At 40.1% G+C, this 27326-nt stretch overlaps 1 protein-coding gene across 3 annotated transcripts; it reads right to left on the bottom strand.

The window, feature by feature from the left end:
* Window positions 1-721: 721 nt before the first annotated feature.
* Window positions 722-27326, bottom strand: LOC113119262 (ski-like protein). 3 transcript variants are annotated; one of them, XM_026288593.1, is made up of 7 exons: window positions 26064-27326; window positions 10486-10590; window positions 8694-8779; window positions 8055-8200; window positions 6510-6772; window positions 5434-5655; window positions 722-4509 (listed from the first exon to the last, which is right to left on the bottom strand). In XM_026288593.1, the coding sequence occupies exons 1-7, from the start codon at window positions 27177-27179 to the stop codon at window positions 4261-4263; spliced, it is 2187 nt and encodes a 728-aa protein (XP_026144378.1). In that variant the 5' UTR covers window positions 27180-27326; the 3' UTR covers window positions 722-4260. The 3 variants fall into 3 exon arrangements, with proteins under 3 accessions (XP_026144378.1, XP_026144361.1, XP_026144370.1); XM_026288576.1 differs by having other exon boundaries at window positions 6510-6742; XM_026288585.1 differs by having other exon boundaries at window positions 6510-6742; window positions 10486-10587.

Genomic DNA, 27326 nt, shown 5'->3' with positions numbered 1-27326 from the left:
GTTCTAGTGTTTCCAAACTTCTGCCATTATGGATAATTGACACCACATGCTTCTGTGAACCTTCAATGAAACAGAATTGTTTAAACTCTTCACCTGATGTGTGTCTTGACACAATCCTGTCTCTTTAGCAGACACCAAAGCGACTCAGTGCATTCAGTCTATTATTTTTATTTTTTTTGTACCGAACACAATGCTGAGCCACAGGAACTGACTGAACTCTACAGGCAGTTCTTTAGACCTCAGGGCTTGGTTTTTGCTCTGATGTGTGTTTGCAGCTGTGGGAACTTTTATGAAGAGGTGTGTGCCAACTGCTCAATACTTGGAGGCTTTTTACTTGCTTAAAAAAAAAGTTTGAACTATCAATCAGATGACAGGGCTTACAGAAGATTGTGTAAGACAGGTTCCTCAGCAAAGATTTAATCATATCGATTATATATTGATAATGATTATTATATTGATAATGTAAATTCATTAAATATGATACAGTATATAGGGTTAAAGAATCAATATATATATATATATATATATATATATATATATATATATGACCACAATGGAGAAATAAAAGTCATACAGGAACAACATGAGGTTGAGTAAAAACTTTTTTTTTTTTTTTTGTGAACGGTCCTTTTAAGCAAATTTAGTCTTTGTTTTACTTTAATCCATTTTGATGTCAAAGCAAATGTGGTTAAAATGCAAAAAGTACAATGACACAGCTGGGTTGACACTACAGAACTTTACTTGAATTGAATCCAAGTTCATTGTCTATACAAGATATATTTACAATGTCTGAAATAGGGGAAATAAACAATAAAACACTAGATACAACTGAGGTATTAGCTAAAAGCATGTACATGTATTTAACTCGTAAATTTCAATCGTGATAAACCGTTTGAGATCTGTCATCTGCTTTAGAAAACATCTTATCACAACATGAGGTAGGAGAGCAAAGTCTCATTTTCATGCAAGAGCAAAAAACCTCTCATCACACTGTAGGATTGGCAACATATTATGCAATGATACACACAAACACTGCATTTCATATCTCAGAATCGCAACTTAAAATATCTTTGCTGTTAACGAAAGTCAATTATGTTTCTATTACAGTGGTAAGTGTGTTCTCAAAAAAAAAGCATCATATTTGATTAATTTTTTTAATTCTTATAAATTTTTTAGAAGTAATTTCTCAGTTATACATTAGAAAAGGTGTGATCAAGATCACAGGGACACATGCTGTGCTGGAAGGTAGTTATTTGTATACTATGTGTAATTTTACCTTTATAAAAAAAATTTGTTTATATAATTGTAATTATCTTTTTTCCTTTGCCATTAATCAGCTCAAGGGAGCCACTGTATTCACTATCCCCTGTAAAATGGGATATTTCCCCTATAATGCAAAATACATGGTAGGTTTGCTGAAAAACTTTAGCATTAGATTGCTTTAAGGTACAGTTTTGATCATCCTATTATACCAGGTCTATACTTATCAGATATTCAATATATTTCACATCTCTCGTATATGTACAACGTTATCTGTATTCATTTTCTTAACCCTGCAAAAGCCAAAATAGGTTTGTTGATTTTAAGAGTCTAAAAGAGTACAGTATTCCTATCCTCATAATTCAAATTTAACATGGCATTCTACATAGAAGATTTACAGCGCCCCCCCCGTGTACAAAATGCAATTTACACGTTTCATAGAATCATTACAAATGAAAAGGTATACTCTAGAAAGCTTCAGAAATACAATTTTAATACCCAAAACTATCAAAAACAGCATTGAAACCAGCTGCTACAGAGGTACTGTGGTGAAAACCTAATACTGATTGAAATTTGAAAATTGTAGTCGACACTGTAGTAATGCATTACAGTGCCAAAACAAATGCTACAATCTCTCAAAAGAACTACACATGAAATCAGCGTTGTATGTTTAGATTTGTATTACAAAAAACAAAAACAAAGAAGCTCTTTTCAGTAAGCATGTCTCATTTGTCACTGACACACAGTCTCTCATTTCAAAAGTTTCTAGCATCTACATTAGGCTCTTGAGCACATTTTGTGCCCATTTACATAAAGACTACTCTTCTCAGACAACATTGAGGAACATTTGTTGGAAAGCTTGTATGTTTGTGAGAGAACAGAAAAAAAACACTTCTGTATTTTAGCAATAATCTGTGTTTTAGCATTACAATATAGTAGCGAACAATACATCCTTTCTAAGGATTTGAATTCTTAATTATATATATATATATATATATATATATATATATATATATATATATATATATATATATATATATATAAATGGGGCAGAGGAAAATCTGAACAGTGAACACCACCAAAATAACAACAGGTTGTCAATCTCAGTGGGCTCCAATGAAATGTATGAGATGAGCCACTGAAGGGAAAACACTGAGGCACGTTCTCGTCCTAGCATCATGCATCCCTACAAATCCTTACACACTTTGTTAACAACTACTCTTCAAATTTAAATTAGAGAGAAGAAGAAAAAAAAAAAGAGAGAGAAAAAAACAGAGCTTGGGCTATGCCCAGCTTTTTTAAATGTGATCAGTAACCTTGAAAGATTATTTATAAGAATTTAGTTAATATATTAATGACTACCATATTTACAAAGTATATATAAATCTTTATTAGTTTATACATTAATTTCTGAATAATTTCAAGAAAAAAAAATGGCAAAGCACTCTTTAACAATATATTGTTTTGTTTTATGATTCTTCATAGCTAGATGTATTCACATAAGTCAGGGTGTTTCTTTACATTTTCCTCTTTTGCATCCAAGAGGTTTTGCACTGTACACTTTATCAGGTTTAGAAAACTGCTGTGACTTGGCTGACTTTGAATCTGATGAGTTGTGCACAGTGGAATGTTCTATATGAGGTATGTACATCATGAAAGCAGCCTAGATTTACATCCTATAAGAAAGAAAAACTGCTCTAGTGGCAAGAATGCTTCACTTCCTGTGTCCATCTTTCTTCATTCATCTAACAGTTGTGTAATAATGTATGAGAGGGCATCAGAGATTCTGTGGAAACAAAGCGTGCCTCGTCATCCCTCAGTGACTGGGAGCTAACACGGCAGCATTAATTCCTTTAAGTCCCTCCCTTGGCCCCCTGTCTGTTCTTCTCTCGGTCAGACCTGTTTGTTCAGTCATCCAGAATAATGGAGGAATGATCAAGGAGGTATATGAAAACATTTTCAGCTAAACATCCAAAAATTATAGGTATTTTATCAGCAGTTTTCTAATAGATAAAAAAAAAAATCAGCTCTGGTTTATAGAAGGCTGTGACATACTTCAATACTTAGTTAACATCTTTAATTTCACTACTAATGGATCCTTACAAAACTTACAAATGTAAGGTCTCCAATGTGCTTTGTTTGAAAATAGGATGTTGATCTTGCAATTTCTGAGAAACTGAAACCACTAAGGTCTTATTGGTGCTACTGGTACTCTTTCGCTGCTTAGATAACCCTCTGAACATAAATTAAAGAGTGAGATGAACCTTTCCCTGTAGTTAAATGGGGGCCGAGTTTCATAGTGTTCTCCAGCAGGGGGCGAATGTGAGTCTTTGCTTACTGCATCATGCAGGAATGAACGAAGCTGTTTGTCATATACCAGCCTGCAGAGGATCAGCAGTGCAGACAGGAAACATATAATCAGCACCAGACTGAACAGACAAACGACAGGCAGGGAAAGAAAATGGAGGAAGAGGATTATGATCCGAGGGAATTAAGTATAATGTTTTTATAACTTTCTCCCATTTTTTCTGTAGGAAACAACGACACAAAATTAAAATAAAAAAGTAAACAGCCACATGGTTTCTTGCCGCCGCAGGGCAATGGCGTCTTGCTGTTTGGCATCCTGGGGCTCCGTTGTATTTTAGTGAGTGTCAGTTTCCTGTAACCAAAGGGCTGGGAGCGGAAAAGCACTCGAGCACTATCCCAATGCAACAGGATTCAAGCGTCCTACAAAGAAATAACTCTCCTGTCCCATCAGCCTCTCAGCACGACTATAAATTAAACATGTACATCCAAAAAAATGCTTAACGACTGGTCGAGGACAGGGTGACACGAAAAGTCTTTCTACATTAAACACAAACCTTACGGTTTTTTTTGTGGTGGTGTTACAAAAAGGGGATGGGAGAGCGTCTCTTTTCTGCAGAGGGTTTGCCTGTGACTCTGCAAGGAGTGGGCGAGCGTGTTCCTGGGCTGCAGGCATGGAAGTGTGCGAGGAGGAGTTTATCTGGAGGATACCTCAGGGCACGGTGAAGAGAGGGAATGCTGGGATTGGGGGCTTGCGGAGGGGGTCGGGGGATGGGCAGGGCTACTACTGCGGCTCCCCTTTGTGCCAGACTGGGCCGTCTGCAGCTGAAGCTGCGAGATCATGAGCTCCAGCTTCTCTCTGGACTCCCGCTCTCTGCAGAGCTCCTCCTGCAGTTCCTGCCGCTCCGCCTCGGCACGCTCCAAACGGCAGCGAAGCTCACACAACTGTAGACAGAACGAGAGAGGAGTTACATATAGGAATACACAAAATATTCCATACAGCACAAATATGAGTATGAGTGACTTCTGCACTGCAGAGCAAATCTACAGTGCCATTTTTGAGAGCAGAATTATGCTGCTCATGCAGTGCATGTGCGTGTGATTTGAGCACTTAAAAGATCAGTTCATTGGATAGTGCGCACACACTGAACATGTCGATCCATACTCATGGGCAAGTGAGTATGCTGTCAAAGAACCGTTCTCAGTCAAAAAACCTCATAATCAATTCATTTTAACTCACCCACCAAACAAATAATAAGCTTTAAGAAAGAAATCAAGAAAAAAAAAAAAAAAACTAGAACGCAAGAAAGAAAAAATACTGTGAACTGCAAGTCTTCACTTTAGGAAAATGTTTTGAATGATTTGATATCTGATGCTGTGTTATTTTAGTAATATTTATATACTATTTTAGGCAGGGGTGCACATAAGTGGTCCACAGGCCTTAACAAATCTTGAAATTACAAATATTAGATGCAAATGTTATTTAAATAGTCTTTTTATTTAATTCTTATTTCTAATTTCTCATTCTACAATTTTAATAGTTTAATGCATGCAATCATTATAATACCTTGATGTAATATTGATCATATTTAGAGGTCTGAATTGATTAGACTGATTAGATATGTGGTTTAAAAAGTCTGAGCACCACTACCCTAATTGATAGTTAAAATGCAGAAATCAGGAACACTGTGCAAATCAGTCACTGGCTCTCCATCTCAGTGTATTCTTGTTACTGAATCACTCCCACACACAGATGAGCCACGCTGATACATGCAGCATATTGCACTGGGTACAGGAATAATTCAGTTTATCATTGCATCATATGGTCATTCGGGCACACTCGGGCTCTGCTGTGGTCCATGCATGTACCTGTGCGTTGTACTGTGCCTCCTGCTCTTTGGGTTGACAGGCGCAGCTCTGCTGTCTGAGCTGCTCCAGTCGGTGTTCCAGCTGTCTCTGCTCCTGCCGCACCTCCCCCAGTCTCTGAGCATGCTCAGTGTGCACCGCCTCCAGCTCGTTCTGCAGCTCCAGCTGCTCCGCAGACAACTCCCTCAGCCTGGCTGCCTCGCCCCCGCGCACTGCCTCCAGCTCCTACACACACATCAAGACATGCATCAAACAATGTATAGCAAAGGTTGAGAGTTTGTAGTGGACGAGTCAGGGGTGATAAAGCTCAACTGGAACATACTCCATTCTGTTCCAACTTTACACTCATTATAACAAGGTCTCTCTCTTTTCACAGAACCACAAGAGCTTCTCAGATACACAACTAGTCCATCTCCCTGGCTCTGTTCCGATCTCTAGTGAGCTGCCTATTTAGAGGAACAAAATCAAAATCGCACTGCGTTTTAAAATACCAGTTAAGGCCAAAATCTCAGACATAAATCTCACGTATCATTCCGCGGATGAGGCAATCCCAGATGCAATACGAAAAACGTAATAATCATGTTCATCCTAAATGGCAGCAGGAAATGCTTATTATAAATATGCACAGATGCATAAATATGTGCATATTTAATGTATAGATAAAAATGAAATTAAAAATGGACTATTTCTTTGATTATGAGTGTTTGCTATTCATTCTATGTTTTCAGCTTTTCGACTTGGGTAACATGCCATTTTTAATTTCACATGACAAATTAAAGGCAAAGGGGTTCCAAACTAGGCTATGCAAAGGTGCTCGGGGGTTATTTTCTTAAAAAAATTTCTTTTAGGTGTGCCAACCTTAAAGTATGAAGGCAGGATATAATTGATTTATTTAAATGTTTAAATGACATTAACTTTTTTTTTATATTATTACTATAATTCTGCCTCAAGCATTAATGAGTTATTCATGCTTCCTTAGAAGCCTATGTAGAAACCAGACAGTTGGGCAGCTCATTATGGTTGGGAACAGAGCCTCTGTGACTCAGGAAGGGATGATTTGTCTAATCTGAATGTCTCACCATCTCCAGCTGCAGCTGTTTCTGAAGCGTGGAATTCAGCTTTTCTTGCTGCAGCCGGTACATCTGCACAATCTCTAGCATGATCCTGTCCTTGTCATCCTCAGCTCCACTGTCTTTGCCCTCCATGGGAATGGGGGCGTGCTGCTTCCTGCCCGGGCTAGTCTCCATGGTGACTGACGGAGAAGGTCGGCGGCGCTCGTTCGCTTCGCCTGCGTGGTGGGATTTGGCCTCCTCTGCAATGGAGGAATGAGATCCGGGAAGATGTGAGGGAAAGAGAAGAAAGAGTTAACCACACTCATCTGATCACACACACACACACACACCTTATCTGTCATGTGCTGAAAGTCTATGTGACTAATTGTCTGTGTGTGCCTTTCTTTGAAGGGCAGCGTAGAAGGGAAGAGCTGGAAGCATCACAGAAATGTGAGGCATGTGGAGAGAGGAGAATTTCTCAATCTTAAGTTATTTTTTACGCTGCTATGGTGCTACACATGCTCTACATACAAACCACAGCAGCCTAACATGTATGCTTAGATGAGCAATACGGGAGTCCAAAGGGATGAGAGAGAGCATGTAAGAGAGATACAGCTCGTTTGAATGTAGGACAGGCAGGCTGCAGGTCTGACACTGCAGAGCCGAAGAACAGCCTCGCAATGCTGCTAGCCTCTACTGTGACTAAGACCTATCTGTCACTCAGAAGAATGAGTCAAACGAGAGATGGAAGGGACACAAGGGAGCCAGGATGGAGAATGGGAACATGGAAGAAAGAGAGACAAGAGACAGGGGAGTCTGGAGTATGAGTGTATGTAAAGAAAGAGAGACAAATTGAGAATAAAGTGAGGGGTCAGTCAAGATGGAGAATGGGTATACTGAAAAAAGAGAGCGAGATTGAAAAAGAAAGAGGAAGAAGGAAGAGAGACAGAGGGCACCTAGAAGATAGTGGTACAAGAAAAACGAGAACTGAAGAATGAAAGATGAGAGATGGAGGAGCCAGAATGGAGAATGTGTATATGGAAGAAAAAGAAATAGACTGAGGAAAAGAGACAGAAGAGATAGAAAAGGGGAGCCAGGATGGAGAATGGGTAAGGAGGAGGAAAAAGGGATGAGGAAGAAAGTGATAAGCACAGAGTGAGGTAAGCAGTGGGCCAGAGGGGGTTGGAAAGAGGATCAAAAAGTGAAAAAAAAGGATGAGTAAGGCATAGAGAAAAAAGGAAAAAGAGAGAGAGAGACAGGCAGGAGGAGGACGGGAGGAAATGTGGCGTGCTGCGGTGGAGACTGGAGACCCCTCCCCCAGCACTCTCCAGTGATATGACACTCACAGGGACAGCGGCTTCTGTTCATTCTCTCTCTCTTCACTGCCAACTATAAAATGTGAGTAGTATAAATCATTAGCGAGACACTCTCAGCAGCCCCTCACCCTTTAAGTGGGTCAACCACATGCATGTCCATAAACTTCTGACCTTTAATGGCACATCATTCTAGCATGTCTTGTGCATGTACGTACATTTGTTTACAAGGATAACTAAATAGTGCCGGGGTACAAACCTGTGGTGGGCTGGTTGTCGTGGACAAGTGTTCTTCTGCTGTAGTGCTGTTTGAGCAGGGCCCCCAGAACCTCATGGCTCACCTCCCCCTCCTTCCGCAGGGATACGTTAGGAGCCACCATCTTATCGTACGTGTACAGGTAGTAACTGCAAGCATGACAAACACCCTCAGGCCAGTGCACATACAACGCTGGAACTACAAACTTCAACATTATCATGAGAATTGTTGCTCTCAGAGACTTTCACACGTACAGCTGAGCAGGTAATGATGCACTACAGATCTAATCGCAATAATCAGATCACACTGGGATAAAGTAACATTTAAAGACATACAAATAAACGCTCTAGATGAAGTGTGGAAATGCAATTCAAATGCAATCCTTGAGGTCAAGTGCTATTATTCTCTTATGAGGTTTGCGAATATAAATCTTCTAAAAAGAGGAGTAGTACAAATGTGATTGACAAGGCATTGCTATACGGTTTTTAGGGTGTCCTGAATGGTTTCTTGGGTCAACGCTTGCAGGTCCAAATCAAAGAAACCCAGGTTACCCTAGAAACCGTAGACATTTTATCATATGCACTTGCATGATCCTATTGAAATCCTGGAACAAGGGAATGCTGGGGAAGAGAAGGGCCGTACCTAGGGTGGACGATAGGGCTGTGTTCCGGTTCTTCTTTAATGTCGGGAAACAGTCTACTGAATGTCATCGAAGACTGCATGTTGCCCTGTACACACACAAACAAGCACGTATCCATATTAAATGAAGCACTTTAGGACCGTTTGAATCTGAAATGGCCTGTTTGAGCTGCATTAAAATACATGTCTACACATATTTGTGTATGAATAATACAGAAGTTCTTTAAGGTCTAATTACACACAGATTATGAAGAGCATTTGCACAGGAGCAGTCAAACAGCAATAATTACATAGAAATGTACAAACACACACGCACACAGAGGAAACTCGGTAAGGGTAGAGAGGACGTCTGACGCAGAGTTAACAAAGAAAGCAGTACAAACATCCTGCTGTAATATCATGTATGCATGAGAAGCATTCATCCATCAGTGGCCACAGAGCACAGGCTGACAGGTAGAGCATTAATGATGAGGAGAAGAGAAAGACAGCGTTAAGAGAAACAGCCTGGGTGGGTTTCTGGCTGTTTGATTGTTGATGTACAAACTGGGTGAGGTATACCGGGGCAGAGTGTGGCTCAGTTTAAACCTTGATGTGTCTCATGTGAAGGGATTTAGAGAAGACCACCACTAATTGCATGACTAGTAAATTAGCATTTACACAACAAGCACAATATAGTCAAAAGACTTCATGCACACCTTTATTTAACCTCATGCCATTTCAAACAAATCACCAGAAAAATACACTACCGTTAATAAAATAAATAAATAAATAAATAATTGTAAAAAATGTAAACAAAAGTTATAGTTACGTTTTCGCACAAATATTCACCAGCACAACTGTTTTTGAGCACCACATCAGCATATTAGAATGATTTCTGAAGGATCACTTGACACTGAAGACTGGAGTAATGTATGCTAAAACATTCAGCTTTGCCATCAGAGGAATACATTTAATCTTAAAACATTAGTTATTTTAAATTTGTACATTTTCACAAAGAGACTTATTTCAACTTTTGATCTCACATTTTTAACTGTACTGTGTTATAAGTAAACAATGCCTTCCTCTGAAAGTGGTTTGCAACAAACAGTTTGGACCCTGTTCACACCTTAACCCTGACCAACTGTCATTAGGTCAACCCTAGATCATCACCCGTAATAAAAAAGAGAAAGAACACAGGGTGACACCCAGATGGTTGCTGGGGCTCTAGTGCGTGTGAATTAAGATATTTCTGAATGAACGAGTGACTGAAAGAGAAAATGAGAGGAAGGGGTGTGAATGTGGGAGTTGTCTAAGGGTGGTGAGAAGGGTGAGGTCGGTTTTGAGGCCTAAGATGAGTATGAGTGAGTAAGATAGAGAGAGGCTGTTTCCTGCTTCTGACTAGATGAGGAAGAGGGTGTGTGTGGATAAACAGGGAGGGCTGTTCTGTGCCTGCGTGTAAACAGAGACAAGGAGGAGACAGGCCAATTTAAGAACAATTAATTTGGAGAATGCTAAAAATGGCAGCTGTAGGAAAGGAAGTCCCACTGTACACTGCCTTATTAGCCTAATTTCAGCTAAAAGTTACATTTATGAAATAACCTTTTTCAGATCTCATAAATTATTACTCATAAATTATTAAACTGTTATTACACACCAAGCAGAGTTTGGGAGATTTAAGTCCGTCCCCATTTAAGCACACATGATACTCGCAGGTCTGTAGCTTAGATAGAAAACAGTTGCCCGGGATCTATGCCAAGATGCCCGTGGAGTAGCCCGAGTCGCATTGAATGGACTTTGTTGTAAAGCGATGCGTTACCTTAGAAGGCAGCTTTTTCTCCAGGATGCCATCAGACAGCTTGCTGTTAGGTGGGCAGGGTGCAGGACTGGACTTCTTCCCTTGACAGTTGTCATCCACCACCTTCTGTGATAAAACACACAAACACATTATCAGCACAACCACATTCACAAACGTGTTAACACTATGATATGTAATACATCAGATATCACAGAGCTTGTGCATAAATCACCACATTCAATCTGTCCGTCACCTCCTCTGCTTAACGTCTTCAACAAACAGACTGCGAGGCTTGTACATATGTGTATGTTTGAGTGCATGGGTGTGCAAGTCACACACCATGAATCCAGGGCAAGCTCTGTGCTGATGGTTATCAGACTCAGACAGAGCTTAATATAGCTGACACAGAAGGAAAGAGACCTTACATTCATCTGACATAACAACCATTCGCTTCTTAAGACTGTATGATTCATATCGGTGTTTCTAATGTTTACAATCTGTAACATCTTTTCTTTGACAGAGCAAACCAGAAAGTGCAAAGCACATCTTTGTCCCTTCATCACAGAGACACTAACAGTAGTTGATGGGTCTGTGTCAAAGGAGGAAGAAACATGTTTTATCTGGAGTAAATTACAACTTCCTGCAGACAGCGGGATCTCCTGTTTCCTGTAGCCTTAGGAATAAATGGCAATGTCGTCGCACAACATAAAGCAGCTCTACAGTGGTGGGGTGACATGGCAACCCCACACACTGGCGCTAAATGTAAGAAAATGTGTGTGTAGGAGATAGTGCTGTTTTTCTTGAGGGAAGAGGAGGACTGCAGCACGAGGGAGGGGTGGGCGGCTGCCGAGGGGGGCAGGAACAATGAGCACACTGCAGTGGTGAGCCCATCTAACCTTGACAAGCACACACACTATGTCTACCGGCCCGTCTCTCCACACTTCACGGCCCAGCCAACACTCCCTCCTCAGCCGTGACACATGCAATCAAGCAGTCTCCGATCTATCTCCTTTACAGTCTATAAAGTGAGTTCTCCATGTATGAAATTCTAATGCTTAAAACTGGTTCAATATTCAGAGTACTAGCATACTGCGCAGAATACACTATAAAAAATTGTAAGTACAGTGTTTTGGCTATATTTATTGACTGATTTTATTATTGCAAACTTAACAGAAATGATATAAAATAGACATTAAAAAATGCAAAATAAAAAAATGCAAAGTAAACAGCCTAAAAAAAATTAAAATAACACAGGCTTAGTACAGATGTAAGACAAACAGTTCAAAAATGTCCAAAACCTCTGGCTATATGTGAAAATTAAAAGTAGGGTCTTATGTCTTATGTTTATATATATATAAATTTGTTTTATATATGATTTATTTATAAAATTAATATGAAGATTTATTTATTTTATAACATTTATTATTATTTTTTCAATTTAGAAATGTACATTTCATTCATTTTATATAGTAGCAATGTTACACAGTACATACTATTTTTCAAAACAGTATAGTAAACAAAATGCATGATAAAAGTTTTGAACTTTAGTATTAGTCACATGGCCGTTAGCAGTAAGATCACATGGCCATATCATGTTTAGTTAATAAATACAGCTATGGACTCAACTTGATTAAGGAAATAAATATGGATACTTTTGCATGTTTAATCAACAATTGTGCAAAACTGTCTAGGCAATCTGACTAATTTATTCATCATACTGGAAATAGAAGGTCAAATCAAGTGCGTTGCATTGTGGGATACAGTTAGACACAGCACATTTTATATCAGGTCATGCAGGGTTTCATTGCATATTGATAATGATCATATTATGCAGAGTGTATGTATTTATATATATATATATATATATATATATACACATATACTTTCTATACTGCAGAAACATCAAAAGTAGTAAGCTACTTTGAACATAGCTATAGAGACGCCACATACACGGTTTCATATTAGAGCTTCCAATTCACTGTACCACGTTAGAGGCAGTGCAGCCTTGACACAAGACCTTAGAGCAAAAACACAAAAACAAGAGGATTTATCTAGCTAGCTTGCGGCACATGGTGAAAGTAGTGATTGTGATAGTTGTGCGAAAGCTTTGGCCACTGTTTACTGAAAGAGTTATTGCACTGTTCTCCTCAAGGACATGAGAAAATTACACTGGAACAAGTCTCTCCCGCTCCCAAACGCACAAATACGAGATACACTATATAAATCCACCATATATAAACGTGACGTGCTATATCAACAGACTGGTATGAAAGCACCAGCTGAGAAGGCCGTGGTAATGTACAAAGTTTGTAAATGACAGTTTTCTTGAACGGTTATTTCTCAAGTCCCAAAACCCATGGATCAGGTTGTTATGAGTTTCTCTCTGCGCTCTCTTCCAGGGACGCAACACTTCAGCCGTCTCTAATCTCTTTTTAATTAGTGTGTTAAAGCCCCACACACAATCCTATTCTACGTACACTACGTACTTTTGTAGGTTGACAAATGTAACACAAATCCCTCAAGACTCGACATGCATTCAGAACAATAACACACAAACACCCTGAGGACGCAAACCCTGTTTGTCACAAGCATATGTGATACTCAATACTCTGCTAAAGAGTGTGTGAGAGAGAGAGAGAGAAAACCGGCCCACATTGGTAACGGTGGGAGTTAGCATTCCTGCGGCTTACTTATTTGAAACGTACCCCTCCCTCGCTGCTCTGAACTCATCAGCACATGCATGTTCTCATGCACACGTGAAGAACCGCTCGTTCTTCAGTACCAGACTCCGGGATGTTTCCTTTTCGCCCCGGATCTCCTATGTGCCCATGTCTCTCACTAACCTGAGGACCAAAACAACATCCCAGATCTAACAGAGAACGCTTTAAACCCCCGTCAAATTCACGTGCGCTCCCTTGAAACGTGCACAATGAGGTCACTGACACACAACACAAATTCCACTTTGGCTCTGACAACGAACACTGTAGCATGTGCACACCTGACCGCATCACTGTATTACTAACTACGGAGATCCCCTGATGAACAGCCACGAAAAAATAACTGTACACACAGAGGTTGACAGGAAAGAGTCGTAAACACAGTTCCAGTGCAGTTCCCGCACGAGCGAGTTTTATGAGCTACGCCGTTTGAGGGGAATTACGAGCCATACGGGCTGATGATGAATCTTATCTAGGCCAGCCTCACACCATCATACAACACGATGACCTTTGAGAGAATGCCATTTAATGCAGATCTGTCCTTTTTGATGTATACACTTATAAAAGCATTTAATTGAAACTGTATGAAACACTGAGTGTGTCTGGACTCATGAGTAGCTTTTTCATTAGAAGTACCTCTCACACACAAGCTAGCACAATTCGTGTGAAAGGCGGCACACGAGGGTGATTGTGCGTCCATCTGTTGCAGCTCTGACAGAGGGTATGTATAAAGTGAAATGCAATGCAAACGGGCAGTTTTCAGTCACAAACACACAGAGGGCGGCTGGGGCCCCTCACTGTACCCCCTACACAGGTCTCCTATTCAAACATCATTAGCACTGCTTGAAAAAAAAAACAAAAGTGCACGTGTGAGCCGGGTGCATGATGGACAAATGTAGGTTGTCGCAAATCATTTACAAACTCAAAACAATGGCTGTTTTCCAAATGGAAGACTAGCATGGTGTGTATTGCATATTGGGTTTCAGACAGTATATGTTGTGGTACCATAACCTTATTACATTGCATGTTTAAAGAAACAGACCACCCAAAAAAGAAAATTCAGCTATCATTTACTAAGAAGAAAGTCAGTAATACATTTTGGAACAACATGAAGGTAAGTAATCATGGCAGAATATTTGCGTGAATTAACCTTTTAGATGTTTGTTTTGCATTTGTAATCCAAGTGTGTTTAAAAATAATGAGTCACAAAAATCACTGAGGATATTACTTCCATTTCCTTCTTCACACTGGAAAAGTGTTGTGCATTGCACTGTGGGACTCTGCTCAGAGCGCTCTGTGGTATCTTTTCCATGTGGGCTGGACTGTGGACAAAAGCAGGCCAACCTGATGCAGGCTAAGGAGATAAAACGGAGGAAGAGATGGAACCAAGAGAGATCTACAATGGTGACTTTTTTTTTTTTTATTCCTAATGAATGTAAAATATTACACTGCATCCTTGCTAGCGTCAAATGATTTGATTTTGTTCATAGCTTTCAGTGTTCTTTTTTCACACTGTAAGAACATTTAATGTTTAATATAAATTGACAACAATTCGAACATTTTGGGTCAGTAAGATTTTTTTAATAAACAAATGAATACTTTTATTCAGAAAAGATGCATTAAATTGATCAAGAGACATTAAAGACTTTTAAAATGTTACAAAAGATTTCAATAAGATTTCCAATATAAATTCAAATAAATGCTGTTCTTTTAAACTTTGTTCATCAAAGAATCATGAAAAAATGCATCGCAAGTTCCACAAAAATACTAAGCAGCTGTTTTAATATTAATAATAATAAGTAAATAATTATTGAATGCAAAATCAGAATATTAGAATGATTTCTGAAGGATCATGTGACACTGAAGACACATTCCATGGATTTTTGTCACGAAACATTTTGTCACGAAACACGAGCAGATTAATTTAAATTCATTCATATGTAAACAGTCCCAAAAAAAATGAATGATGAACTGTATACAAGAATACATTACACAAATTATTTTTCCCCTCCACTTTTCTTGAATAAGTCCTCGTGTGTACCAAATAGACAGAGTCTCTCCCAAAATTGTGAATAAATAGCAACATTTTGGCTTCTTGCAGCTGTAAATAAGATGTCACCTAAATCATTCAGTCAGTGAAAGCTGACCTGGAAGTGTTCGTGGCCAGACTTATTTTGCAAGTAAACATGCATTCCTGACATTATCTGAGATACCTATACACACAATGGAATGCTGAAGTCCATGTCCTACAAAAACACACTAAAACAACCCAAACGTTCATAACAAAAACTAAAACCCTTGCGCCACGTAAAAAAACCCCAAAAAACTAACAAACAACACACCTCTTAATATCAATACACACACACACGCACAGGGATTAAACACACAGGCTCAGACGTGCTCATTCCTGAGAGGATTTGGCTGGCAGCCTGGGGCAAATTTTTTAAGGGAAGAGTGAGGGAGACGAACATTCAGTCTAGACATGGTCATCAATAGTACACAGTCTGTCTGTCTGTGCCTACAGCCGTCTACACACATCCACTGTTAAATCTACAACATACAACCTGATAAGAACCACACACAAACAGAGACTGGCCGAGTTATCCGCTCGCATACTCGCCCAGGCAAAACTAACATACAGAAGAACGGTCTCTCCCCTATCCCACTCTCAGATTTCACACAGATGAACAGAGCTCTACCTGTTCCCTTTCCTACACATGGGTGGTTTTAAATAGGCTATGAATGGGAGATTTGTATGCACGTGTGTTAGAACAGAGTAATCTCAAGTGTGTGCCGGTGAAAAGCAGTAACCGCATAAGCCTCCCATGGCGCGGCTGCGCTAGGCTAACATGCACACACACATACTCACTCATACACAAAGACATTGGCAGATGCAGTCTTGATGGAGATTAGCCTTTGAGGTGTATTCTCTGGTTTTGGCACCCTACAGCTCATCTCAGAGGCTGCTGTCAGGGCTCAACCAAACTCTGACGTTGGAAACGCCCCGCGATGCTTTCTGTAGGACGTGAGGGGGGAAGAATGTGACCTTCCTCTCTCAGCAGGATACACACATACAGTACACACAGTCTGTGAGAGCTGTGGTCAAAGGGGCAAAGACACAAACATTTGGAAGTTCGCATGGCAGCTGTGAATCTCTGTTTTTTTTTTTTTTTTTTTTTTACAAAAGGGGGTTGCGGCCAACCTCGGATCCATTTTGACTAGCTAAGGGACTTTCTGACTTTCTCGTTTTTGTACAGACACCATAAAAAAAAAATCAAATATGGTCTAATAGTCAGTCAATATTATTTTTAACAACAGTGCTTTAAAAAAGAACTTTGAAACCTTTCTCAAAAGGGTTTTAGAATGCGGTTTTAAAGTGTTAAACCACTAGCATCCTAAAACCCTTTCAGAGAAAACTGTTTAACTCTGGGGAAGTTGGAAATGAGTCTATTTTCAAAAAAGTTGAGTTCCTTTAAGGTTAATCTAGAAGTAACTGTACTCCTAAACATAGATAAAATTCACCTCAAAAACCTACTTTGTCTTCTGGGAAAACAGACCTAAAAAAAAAAAAAGAGTATTTTGATGACTCATCCTGTGCTAAATAGATTTTTGTCAAGTCAAATGCTTTCTAGAATGAGAAAGTCTTTCCCCCAATATTATCTGCCTCTTACGATCAATCACTCATAGCAAAAACCTGGTTTCATGATTAGCTATGAGGTAAAAATAATGCCTACTGGATATAAAAAAAAAAAAAAAAATAATAATAATAATAATAATATAAATGAAAAAGGAGTGTTTAAATAGTCAGCACATGCAAGAAAATTGCTCTAATTAAGGCTAATTATATTAAAACAAATTATTTGATTATATCTGTTGGTTAGTCAGACTAGTTAAGAAGTTGGTCATGGAAAAATCTGATAAATATTCAAAGAATATAGTCTACCCAAACATTAGGTTAGGTATGTGATAGGGACAGGGGGAGCCATTCTCTATAAGTGCATGTCATTAAACCGTGTGTATGGCACAGGAGAATCACCCACATGGCAGCTTGACACACAAAACTGGCAGTGCATTAAACTTCTGCCATCTCCAACAGATCCAAAGAGAAAGACAGACAGACAGACAGACAGACAGACAGAGTGCTGGAGAGAGAGAGAGAGAAACTGCCCTGCCACAGAGAGTCTCATATGCAGAGTTTGAGCTGCAGACACCCCACACACACACACACAATTTCACTCTACACACACAACGCAAAGTAGCGTAGCATTTATTTTTTTTAAATAGTTGGAAAAAAGAGAGAAGGGTGCTACCCATCCCAACAAAAGGAAGCTGTCAGCACACATCCACCCAGTTACAGGCGTGCATAAACACTCACATACTAACAATCAATCAATCTCATAGAGAGCAGAAGATAAACGACAGGAGAACAGGACAATGTCACACACAGGGTGTCAGGCGTATATTGCGGACAAAACAAACAAACATGCACACAAAATTGCGCAGCTGACAACCCTAAACACTCTTTGCAATGCAAAATATTTCCATCATACACTACCTTTATAGATTTTCCTCAAGGCTAATATACCGGAGATAAAAGCCGCAAAACTACACTGTATCCTGTCAAAACTTTGGGGTCTTAGGTCTATTTGTTATATACATATGTATATGTATATATACAACAAAAAAATTAATGTTGTGAAATAGTAACTATTTTCTATTGTAATATATTTTAAAATGTCATTTTCTATTCCTCTGATAGAATAACAGAATTTTCAACAGCCAATACATTTAGTGTGACATGATCTTTCTGAAATCATTCTAATATGCTGATTTGATGAGCAAGAAACATTATATATGTGTATTAGAGTTGTACTGCTGATTAGCATCCTTCCATTACAAACCTCAAAATTCAAGGGGATGATAGTGTTGCCTTTATTCTGAGTTCAATACAGGCTCTTCATGATGTAGACGAGGGTGAACTCCTTATATGGGCATTTTCTACAGGAAGAGCATGTCCGCGCACACATCGACCAGAGTGAGAGCAAGATCGCGCCCCATTCCACCCATCAACACACTTCATCCGGCGGCAGCGCTGCACGGGACTTGCTCGGGAAGAATGTCTCCAATTCAAAGAAGTGTGATTTTGGTTATAAGGGAAAGAGCTTTGTTCAGCTTCCTAAAGAACCAAGACTTATGTAAACAGTGGATACGGTTTGTTTTTCTGGGGCAGCAACGGAGTTTCACAATTGGTTTGTTGACAAATGTTTTATAAACAAGGCCCAGCCCAACACTGGATTTGACATCATTTGATACTGAAAGCTGGAGAGGTCCCAGCTTTAAAAGATCCCGGGCATGATTCAGAACTGCAGACGGTAAGTGAAACACATCAAATGTCTGTTTTGTTGGCCTTCAGCACCCAATTGACCGTCACTCTTTAGCTCCACACACGGCGCACCTCCAGGAGCTCTGCTTTTTCCAGCGAAAATCTGTATATTTCTTTTATAAATATGATTAAACTAAATACTTTTTGGAGGTATGAAGGATGCAGTACTACTCTATAGGTACTCAAGATTAATATGATTGGATGAAATGGTGTGTGTTATGCCTCCTTTAATAAAGAGAATGTAAAAAAAAAAAAAACCTCGCTCTTTTACAACAGCCACGATAATCCAAAACCTAAAACACCTTTAAATCTGAAGTAATACACGAGTTTTATCAGGACAATTAATGCAAATGCTCATGTGAAGTTATGACCTTCATATTTCTTCCCTCACAGACTCACAAAACTGGTCCCATTCATTTCTATTGTAAGTGCCTGAAATAGAAAACTTTACAGCAATGCATAGTGTCTTGAATTAAAAAAACCATGACTATTCGATTCCCAAGTTTGTGAAGTGAAACGTGCAGAGACGAGACATAAATATAGCGACTGATGTATGTCAGAAACGCTGGACTTCTTTCTGGGAGAGATCAATAGAGAGAATGTTTTGCATTAGAGATCAATAATTACTGGACAGATGGACAGTCATTCAAAGTAATGACATGTCATACAAATGTCTTTTCTTTTGCCTGTACTAGAAAGATAAATGTGTTCAGACTCAAATGTGTGCTGTTCTGCAGAGAGACAAGAACGTGCAGTCTGGTGCTGTTGTTCAGGTTGAGGAGTCCCACAGCCTGATGTAAGCTTGGAACAGACTGTCCTCATAGAGCCAGGAGAGCAGAGCAAGTCTACGTTTAGAGCCTCCGCAGGGAGAGGAGGGAAGAGACAAGAGGGGAAGGGAACATTCTTCTAAGACAGCCAGCCTTTCACTCACATTTTCTGATGCTTTGGGAAATACAGGCTCAAGTGGGAGGAGGAACACAGACAGATTTACAGACCAGGTAATGTATGCTGCATGTAGCATGATACCGGCGCATTAATCACAAGCCGGTGGTGTTGTGCGTGCATCTTCAGAGCCGTCTGCAGAATGACACATCTTCCTTTGGGATGAGTGTTGAGTTAGGAAACAAGAGCACTGCAGGAATAGGAGGAAAATATGCAGTCTAATGAGGTTGTGTTGAACCGGTGGGTCGAAAACAATAGTTTCACACAAAAAAGTGCCTCACAAGCACAGATGAGGGTAACTGCAGGATGCATCTTCATGACCCATTTTTGGCAACCTCCCTGATGAAGCCAGACAACTGTGGCTTCTGCATTGCATTCCATCAAAAGGGTGTCTGACCACAGTGAGAGCACATGATCACGGCACTATCAATGTTTTGCAATGGGACATTAAGATGTACAACTAGCCACTACAGTCAGACGGTCTTATCTGGAGCAGAGGGACACTGACTCCGCTCGTGTCCTCATTAGGACTTGAGTACGAACTCCTACACTGCTGATTTGTGCAAAGAGCGGAGAAAAGTGTATATCATCAGATAAAGTTATTGTAGTGTAGCAGTCAGAGAGGAAGCAGAAATAGAGAGGGCAAATATTATATTACACATTATATCTATATATGTTTTTGGCGGTCAGTAGGAATGAAATGGAACAAATAATTTAAATAAATAGTCTTTTGAAGAATGTCCAGATTGTCAAGAGATGTTTAAAGTTTGGCTTGTATAGACTACATAGAGCTGTTTTTTCTATACTTTGCAGAACCAAATGCGTAAATTGAGATGAAAAGGTTAGGTTTCAATTATTTTAATCTATTTCTCTTATACTTTGCAGTTACAAATGCATTCCTGTATCTCAAAAAGTCGATCATGGTGCTAGCATTGACAAGGTCATAGAATTCATTTCCATGGCAATGCATGATAAAATGTAAACTTTCAATGAAATGCAAGTCATTTGGGATAAAAGCATCTGCCAGGAGCATACATACAAAGAAATTAATTGCAAGTATAATCAACATCTTTCCTCACTCACATTCTTGGAAAGTTTTCTTTTTTTTTAAGCCTAATGCTGTTCCCATGAAAAAAAATACATGCAATGCTGCCAAAATGAAGTACTAATATGACAAAATACTATGTTATCAACAGCAGGCATTGCTCTTGTCTTTTGAACGCATGAGATTTCTGAAACTAAAAAAAGGACGCCAGTGGTCTCTATGGCAGTTGAACCACCTGGCTGAATAGTTAAGCATGTCATGATGAATTTGGGTTAGCCGCAGTCTGTGCCGTCCTGTGGCTCTTCTGGCTGCTGGATCGTCTCCAGGGACTTGGCGAAAAACCAGTACAACAATATTCCCAGCTTGAGCACAAAGAGCAGGGCCCCCAATCTGCCCACAGCATCCAAATGTTGAGCCAACAGGGAGGAGTATGTTGTCTTAACGGCCAACAGATTGCCAAATCACAGAGTGTGTGCTTTTTTGTGGGGCTTTGGGGTTAGTTCGTAATTTGTTTGTGCATGAGGACAAACAGTTGGAAATAAATGAACGGAGCTTGTAATGTGTGACTGCCTGAGCACAAGGACTGCAACGAATTTTGATGGAGGTGAATGTTTCACAATGGATGGAGCAGAAGAAAAGAGTAAAAATTGCTGAAGCCAGTCTCACTCTTCTTCAGCCTGTCTCTCTCTCTTCTACACATACTGTCTGACTGAATTCATCCACTCCAGCCAGATCAATAGTTCTCCTCAATCACTCTCTCTCTCCCCCATAAACACACACTCACTGCCTTCTGTTCCCCTTATGTAAACGGAGACTGATTAGGTCATTTGGCTGCTTATTTTGAGGGGCTGAGTTGCATCCACTGAGGTCTCTGATATTTACACTGGTGAACTCAACAACCTCGATCAAACAGACAAAAGCCTGAGCCTCTACCACCTCTGACCTTTCATTACCCTTCAACAGCTCACCAAACATGGGCACACTGAAAATAAAGTTCCCAAGATACAATGTCATGCTCTTCAGATTGCTGAAAATGCCATGTTTGGAGAGATCAGGCAGAAGATATAAGACAGAACAATCCTTTGTATTATCGATAAAAAGGTTGCCGTCACGTTTACCACTGCTCAGCAAAATTTAACAGGCGAAATTCATTCATTTCAATAGGAACCTGAAGGAACCAACAGGAATCAGGAGTTTCACATGAGGGTGGAAAATTTTCCCACTCACATTTCACTTGTGTGTTGGCCCCACGAAAAAAGGCTTCTGTGTGAGCAGTGCTTCATGCATCGCCACACTATTGATGACAGACAGTGGACCTTTTTTGTCTGCGTAATTTTGCTAATGTGACCCTACCTTAGCACTGCGGAGTGGAGACTGAGGTGGAGAGAATGAGAATATATAAGCAGCAAATGGTGAAGCAATATCACATGAACACAATACATCCACTTTGAAAATCTTTTCCGCCAAACTTAGCTAAATTAGTTGCAAAAGAAGCCAAAACAGGATGAACAGTTGTCAACAAACAATGCATAAGTTTACTATTTTAGTGAATCACAGTGAAACAATTTAATATATATATTAAAAGAAAAATAAACAGCTTTCATGGAAACACCACATAACCAATCAAATAAGAGGAATGTAACTAATGGTTGTATAGTAAATGATAAGACAATTGACTAAATGGAAACGGCAAAGCAAAAAGAAGGACTGTGGCTGTAAGAAAGGAAGCAACATGAGGAAAAAAAAAAAAGAGAGAGACAAGGTACGTCACAGACGAGATTTGTGGTCGAGGCACAGGACGAGAGAACAAAACACAGTCAGACAGGAAAATGACAGCTTTTCTGTGATAGATTGAAAAAGGAAGGAAAAAAAACAGAAAGTGGAAATAAGAGAGCAAGAGAGTGGAGAATTGGTCTCCGTGCCTGTGGTGTCACTGATTTCACACTTACAAAATGGAAGACATAGAGACAAACAGAGAGAGGGGTGGGGGGGGGGTAAGAGAGAGAGAGACAGCTGTCTGGTGTCTGGAGCGCAGCCGCTGTCTCAGCCTCTGTGGGAGATTGACAGGACTCCATCCATCTGCCACACACGTCTGCACACCAAGTCTCAAACCATCACAGCTGCCCGTCTTTCACAATCACACAAACAAACACACACACACACACACACACACACACACACACACACACACACACACACACACACACACACACACACACACACACACACACACACACCAGCTATCTACAACACCCAAGTGGCATTTAGCAATTTGGAATACGTAATGAAACCGGACATGTCACAAGCCTAAACGACTCAAATTTCCATCAACAAACTGAGTAGCATGGCACACTGTATTGTTGACGCATGCATGTTAACCATTAGACTGTCACCACAACACTTAAATCTTAAAAAAATCTAACATCAAAAAAATCTCAACTGGGATGTGGTGCCTAAAAATATTTGTGTTCTGACGGTCTCTGGTCAGGTGGTCACCATTAAGCCATGAGCTTTGACCACTTGTGCTCTATAGACACTAGCCAGATACAGTGCCTAGGCAACAGACATAAACACAGACGTACACAAACTCAAAAGCCATCCAAGAAAGTTCTGAAGAATTCTCCAGAGAACCTGGAACATCAGCTGTGTCAAAATAACAAATAATTTATGCTAAATTTTACGGTTTTTAATCAAATGATTTATTATTAATATTATTTGGTTATTAATTATTTTGGCACACAAAAATGTAATTTTGTAGTTTAATTAAGAATTGTATTAATGCTTTGCTACTGGAAGAGAGCTGAACTGGATGATGAATCATCAATGAACTGACTTAAGCTGGAAAAAATGACTCTTTGTTATTGTCGTCTTGCATTATTGACAAACTGTTTTCCTGTTTGACACTGTAAAGCTGCTTTGACAATCAGTATTGTATAAAGCGCTATACAAACAACTTTGGAAAAATGAATTTTTAAAAATGTAATCAAATTAATAAACTACAATAAGCTTAGGTTATTATCTAGAGTATAGATCACAGGAATGTTTTACCAGTGGCTATTTCAAAATCAAGGTAGAGAGCTCAGTAGGTTTTGAAACACAGCCAGTGTCCTTGATGAAGATGAAGAAGCTTCTGAACAAGCTAAAGTGACGTGTGCAGAAGTCTGGCGGTGAGGGTCTGATCGTCACCAACATCCACACGGCCACCTGTGGAAACTCTGAGTCACTTGTTCTGGCACTCCAGCATCACAGATGTTTAGAGTGAACACTTGATTCAGTAAACTGATGAGTATGTCTGCCCTGCTTCCCGTACAGACACACATGCACCTAAAGATGATTGTGCATGTGTTGCTGTTTTTAACGACACGACCCACGTAAGCTCAGCATTTAAGTAATGACCTTTCACACACGCACATATGTCTGTTTACAATTCCATCAAAAGCTGTTTAACACAGAACTGCAAGCACCTGCTGCTTTGACACCACTCCTAATCATTGTTATTATGAACTAAAACTACATCTATATCTATTAGAAATCATTTCCAGCACTTCAAATAAAGCTGAAAAAAATTATAATACTACTAAATGAAGTTAAAATTATTAAAATTCTGAAACTAAAATTGGAGAATTACATTTAAATTTTAGTTTTGACAATTTTAATAATGTTCATTTAATTTTTATTCCTGTTTTAGTTATAAGTTAATTGCTACGCTAAAATTATCAAACTGAAATAAAACAGAACCTAAATAGAAATATAAAAAATAAAAATAAAAAATAAAGCAAAACAAATCTACTAAAATGTAAACTAAAATTTAAATGTGAAAACTGAAAATATAATAATAAACACTGATTCAAACTATTAATAAATACTAAAATAGTACATAAATATATACTTAAAGTTCATGCATACGTTTTACACCTGGGTTTTTCAAACTGGGGACGGTGGAAAATTTGAGACAAAATATGCAATTTTTTTCATTTTGCTATAAATCAACAAAATAGGACCGTCATATTTACCATAAATTATTTAAAACCCCCAGATTTAAAAATCCAAACAGTTTAAAATACAATTGTAAAATTCATTCAGAAAAAGCCAAGAAAAAGCACAAACGAAACAGAGAAGGATCAGGTAAAGCGTAGGGGAAGGTGCAAGACGCTGCCAGACAGGTATGTGTCAGGAGCTCGACAGTTAACGTGTAAAGAGAAGGTGTCACTGACACACTCGCATTTGTGGGAGTTTGATATCTCACCCTCAGCCGAGCGCAGCAGAGATGATCCCTGGGGGCATTTAGTGTGTGTGTGTGAATCAATTTCATTAGTGTGTAAGCACAAGTGAGCTGAGTGTTACAGTGTTACAGGCTGTTTGTGTCAGGGTGAAGTCAGTCTGTGCAGCAGATGTGACTGTATGACTGACAGACTTAAGGTCTGTTTTAGCATATGAAGTGTATGTGTTGGGGGGAGGGAGGGGAGGAAGAAGGAATGTGGTTTGGGTGCTAGACGAGACACCAGACAGTATTTCCGGCACACTTGCATAAGCACACAGGAGAGACCGGGGCTTTTCTTCCTTACTTAGACAAAACACAATCATTTCCTCACATCGGCGCTAAACTAAAAATTGTGTCTTCTGGAACATTACCACACTGTTAAACCACGAACTGCTGCCAGCACCAATAGGGGGTCAATCTTTGTCAAACATGACTTGGTCAAGGGAATCATGACACATGGCTGATCAATGGGAGTGAAACAATCCAGACCTTTTTCTCACTTGGATGACCTTTCAATAGATTCTAGTGCACCAGTACAGTTTGTTGAGTTTGGTTTCAAAGGTCACGTCATGAAAGTAAAAGAATCTCCAGTGTTCTGACTTTATGCAATCATGCAATGCGGGCTTTTCCCAAAGCTATGACTTCATTACAATTTCTCCCTTTTAAAGAGAGCAACTTCTAGGGATGATAAATAAAACTTTACCGCCCTTAATTTTCAACTTCGAATTTGCTGTTTTCTATGAATTTGCAATGCTTCTGATTCATTAGCTGCTATAAGTAAATAACTAGAATAAAAACGTGCAGTGAACAGTAAAATGATTTGGCTAGAAACCAGTGTGTGTACGTTAATAAATTCAAATAATGTGATGACAAATACTAGTTTGCATTATCACATTCAAGGCCAAAAAACTCCATTCAATTACATATATTGTATAAAATCAAGGTTTTGCTATGTCCATTTACACCCCAAATATATCCCTCCTCTGACCTGGGAGGTAGATAATGTACTTCCCCTTCAGCCAGACCAACTGGAATTCCCTCCCTCCTGCCATGCATCCCCACCTGCCTCGTGCCACCTCATAAAATTGGGTCAACACTAGTTTATCAAAACAACTGCAGCCTTGTCCAGACAACAGTCTCCTCTGCAGACAATCACACTACCATCTGGTCACACCAAGCAAATCCACTTGTGAACATGAAGCAAAACTTGACCTTAGCAAATCAGCAAACATGGAAGGAAGAGACACTTACTTCGTCCAGAGGCCTCTTCAGCTGATAGTGAAACTTCTCCTTCATCTCGTCCAGCAGCTGTTTGAGTTGCGGCTCCTCTGGTGTGTCCTCGTGCTTGCGGCCCAGCTGTAAGTAGCAGGGCCACTTGGCTGAATCGAAGCCCCAGTGGCAGGTCCTCTTGTCGGGGGACTTGTGCGAGTGCATTACAAAGTTCTGTGGGGAAAACAGCAGCTGGCATTCCATGCACTGAATACAAGGAGCGTCTGGTTGGACATAGAATTGGGGCACGAACAGGCCTTGGCACTTGCCAAGACACTGGTGCTCAACCTGGAAATTAGCCTCGCTCTCCTTCAGCAGGCCTTGGCCTGGCAGTTTGCTGTTGGGGTTGGCCGGGAGGGCGGCACCTGGGCGGAGCAGGGCATTGCAGAGGCGCTGGGCATCAGTTAGTGTGATCAGGCCACAGGAAGGTGCGTTGAAAGGCAGGATGCCCAGTACCTTGAGGATGTGCAGCTGCTCAGCATCGCATCGGGAACAGTAAACGTACAGTTCGTCACAGACAGCGTTGATCTGCTGAAGAGAGAAATCTCGCAGAACCGAATTGAGTACCTGGGGCAGACAAAGGCGCTTCTCGCCACCTACAACAAAGCAGGAGATGGACTCTCCTTCGAGCAGAGAATGGGTGAGCTCTGTGGAGCTGTCACAGGGAACCAAGAGCGGGCCGCCTCCGAGGACTGGGGGAGACGGCAGGGGAGCCATGCCAGCAGGAGAGGCGCACTCCTGCACAGATTTTGCTGAGAAGGCAGCAGGACCTCCCAGGGAGCTCTGGCTGCTCAGTGTGAACTGTGCCAGAGTGTGCTTGAGGCCGGCGCTGAGATCTAAAGCCTTGGAAGCCCCGACCAAGTGAAATTCTCTTCCCTCAATGTCCATTTCTGATCTGGCGTGTTCCTCACGCTCCTTCTTAACCTTCGGGGGTTTGGGGATGCTCTCCAGGCTGCGCCGTTTCAGGTGCATCTCCGCCATTACCCGCTTTTTAATAGGTGCATCCTCCAGTCGCTCCATGTACAGCCGCTTCATGTTGCCTTTGAATGATGTCAGGTCTTTGAAAGGGGTTTTCAAACTTGTCTGAGGGCTGGCCATGTCTGAACACAGATTATTTGTCTTTCTTGGATGGAAAATATTCAGTATATTAGGTTGGTCCTTCTTTCCTCACTGTTAAAGTTTGCAAATCCTTTTTAGTCCAGCTATATGCATGATGGTGGCAAAATTATTAGGTTTGATGTGCTT

The sequence above is a fragment of the Carassius auratus genome, chromosome 2 (genome assembly GCF_003368295.1).
Source record: "Carassius auratus strain Wakin chromosome 2, ASM336829v1, whole genome shotgun sequence".
NCBI classification, from domain to species: domain Eukaryota; kingdom Metazoa; phylum Chordata; class Actinopteri; order Cypriniformes; family Cyprinidae; genus Carassius; species Carassius auratus.
Note: the sequence above shows the minus strand (reverse complement) of the source record. Positions and strands in the feature narration are given on the sequence as shown.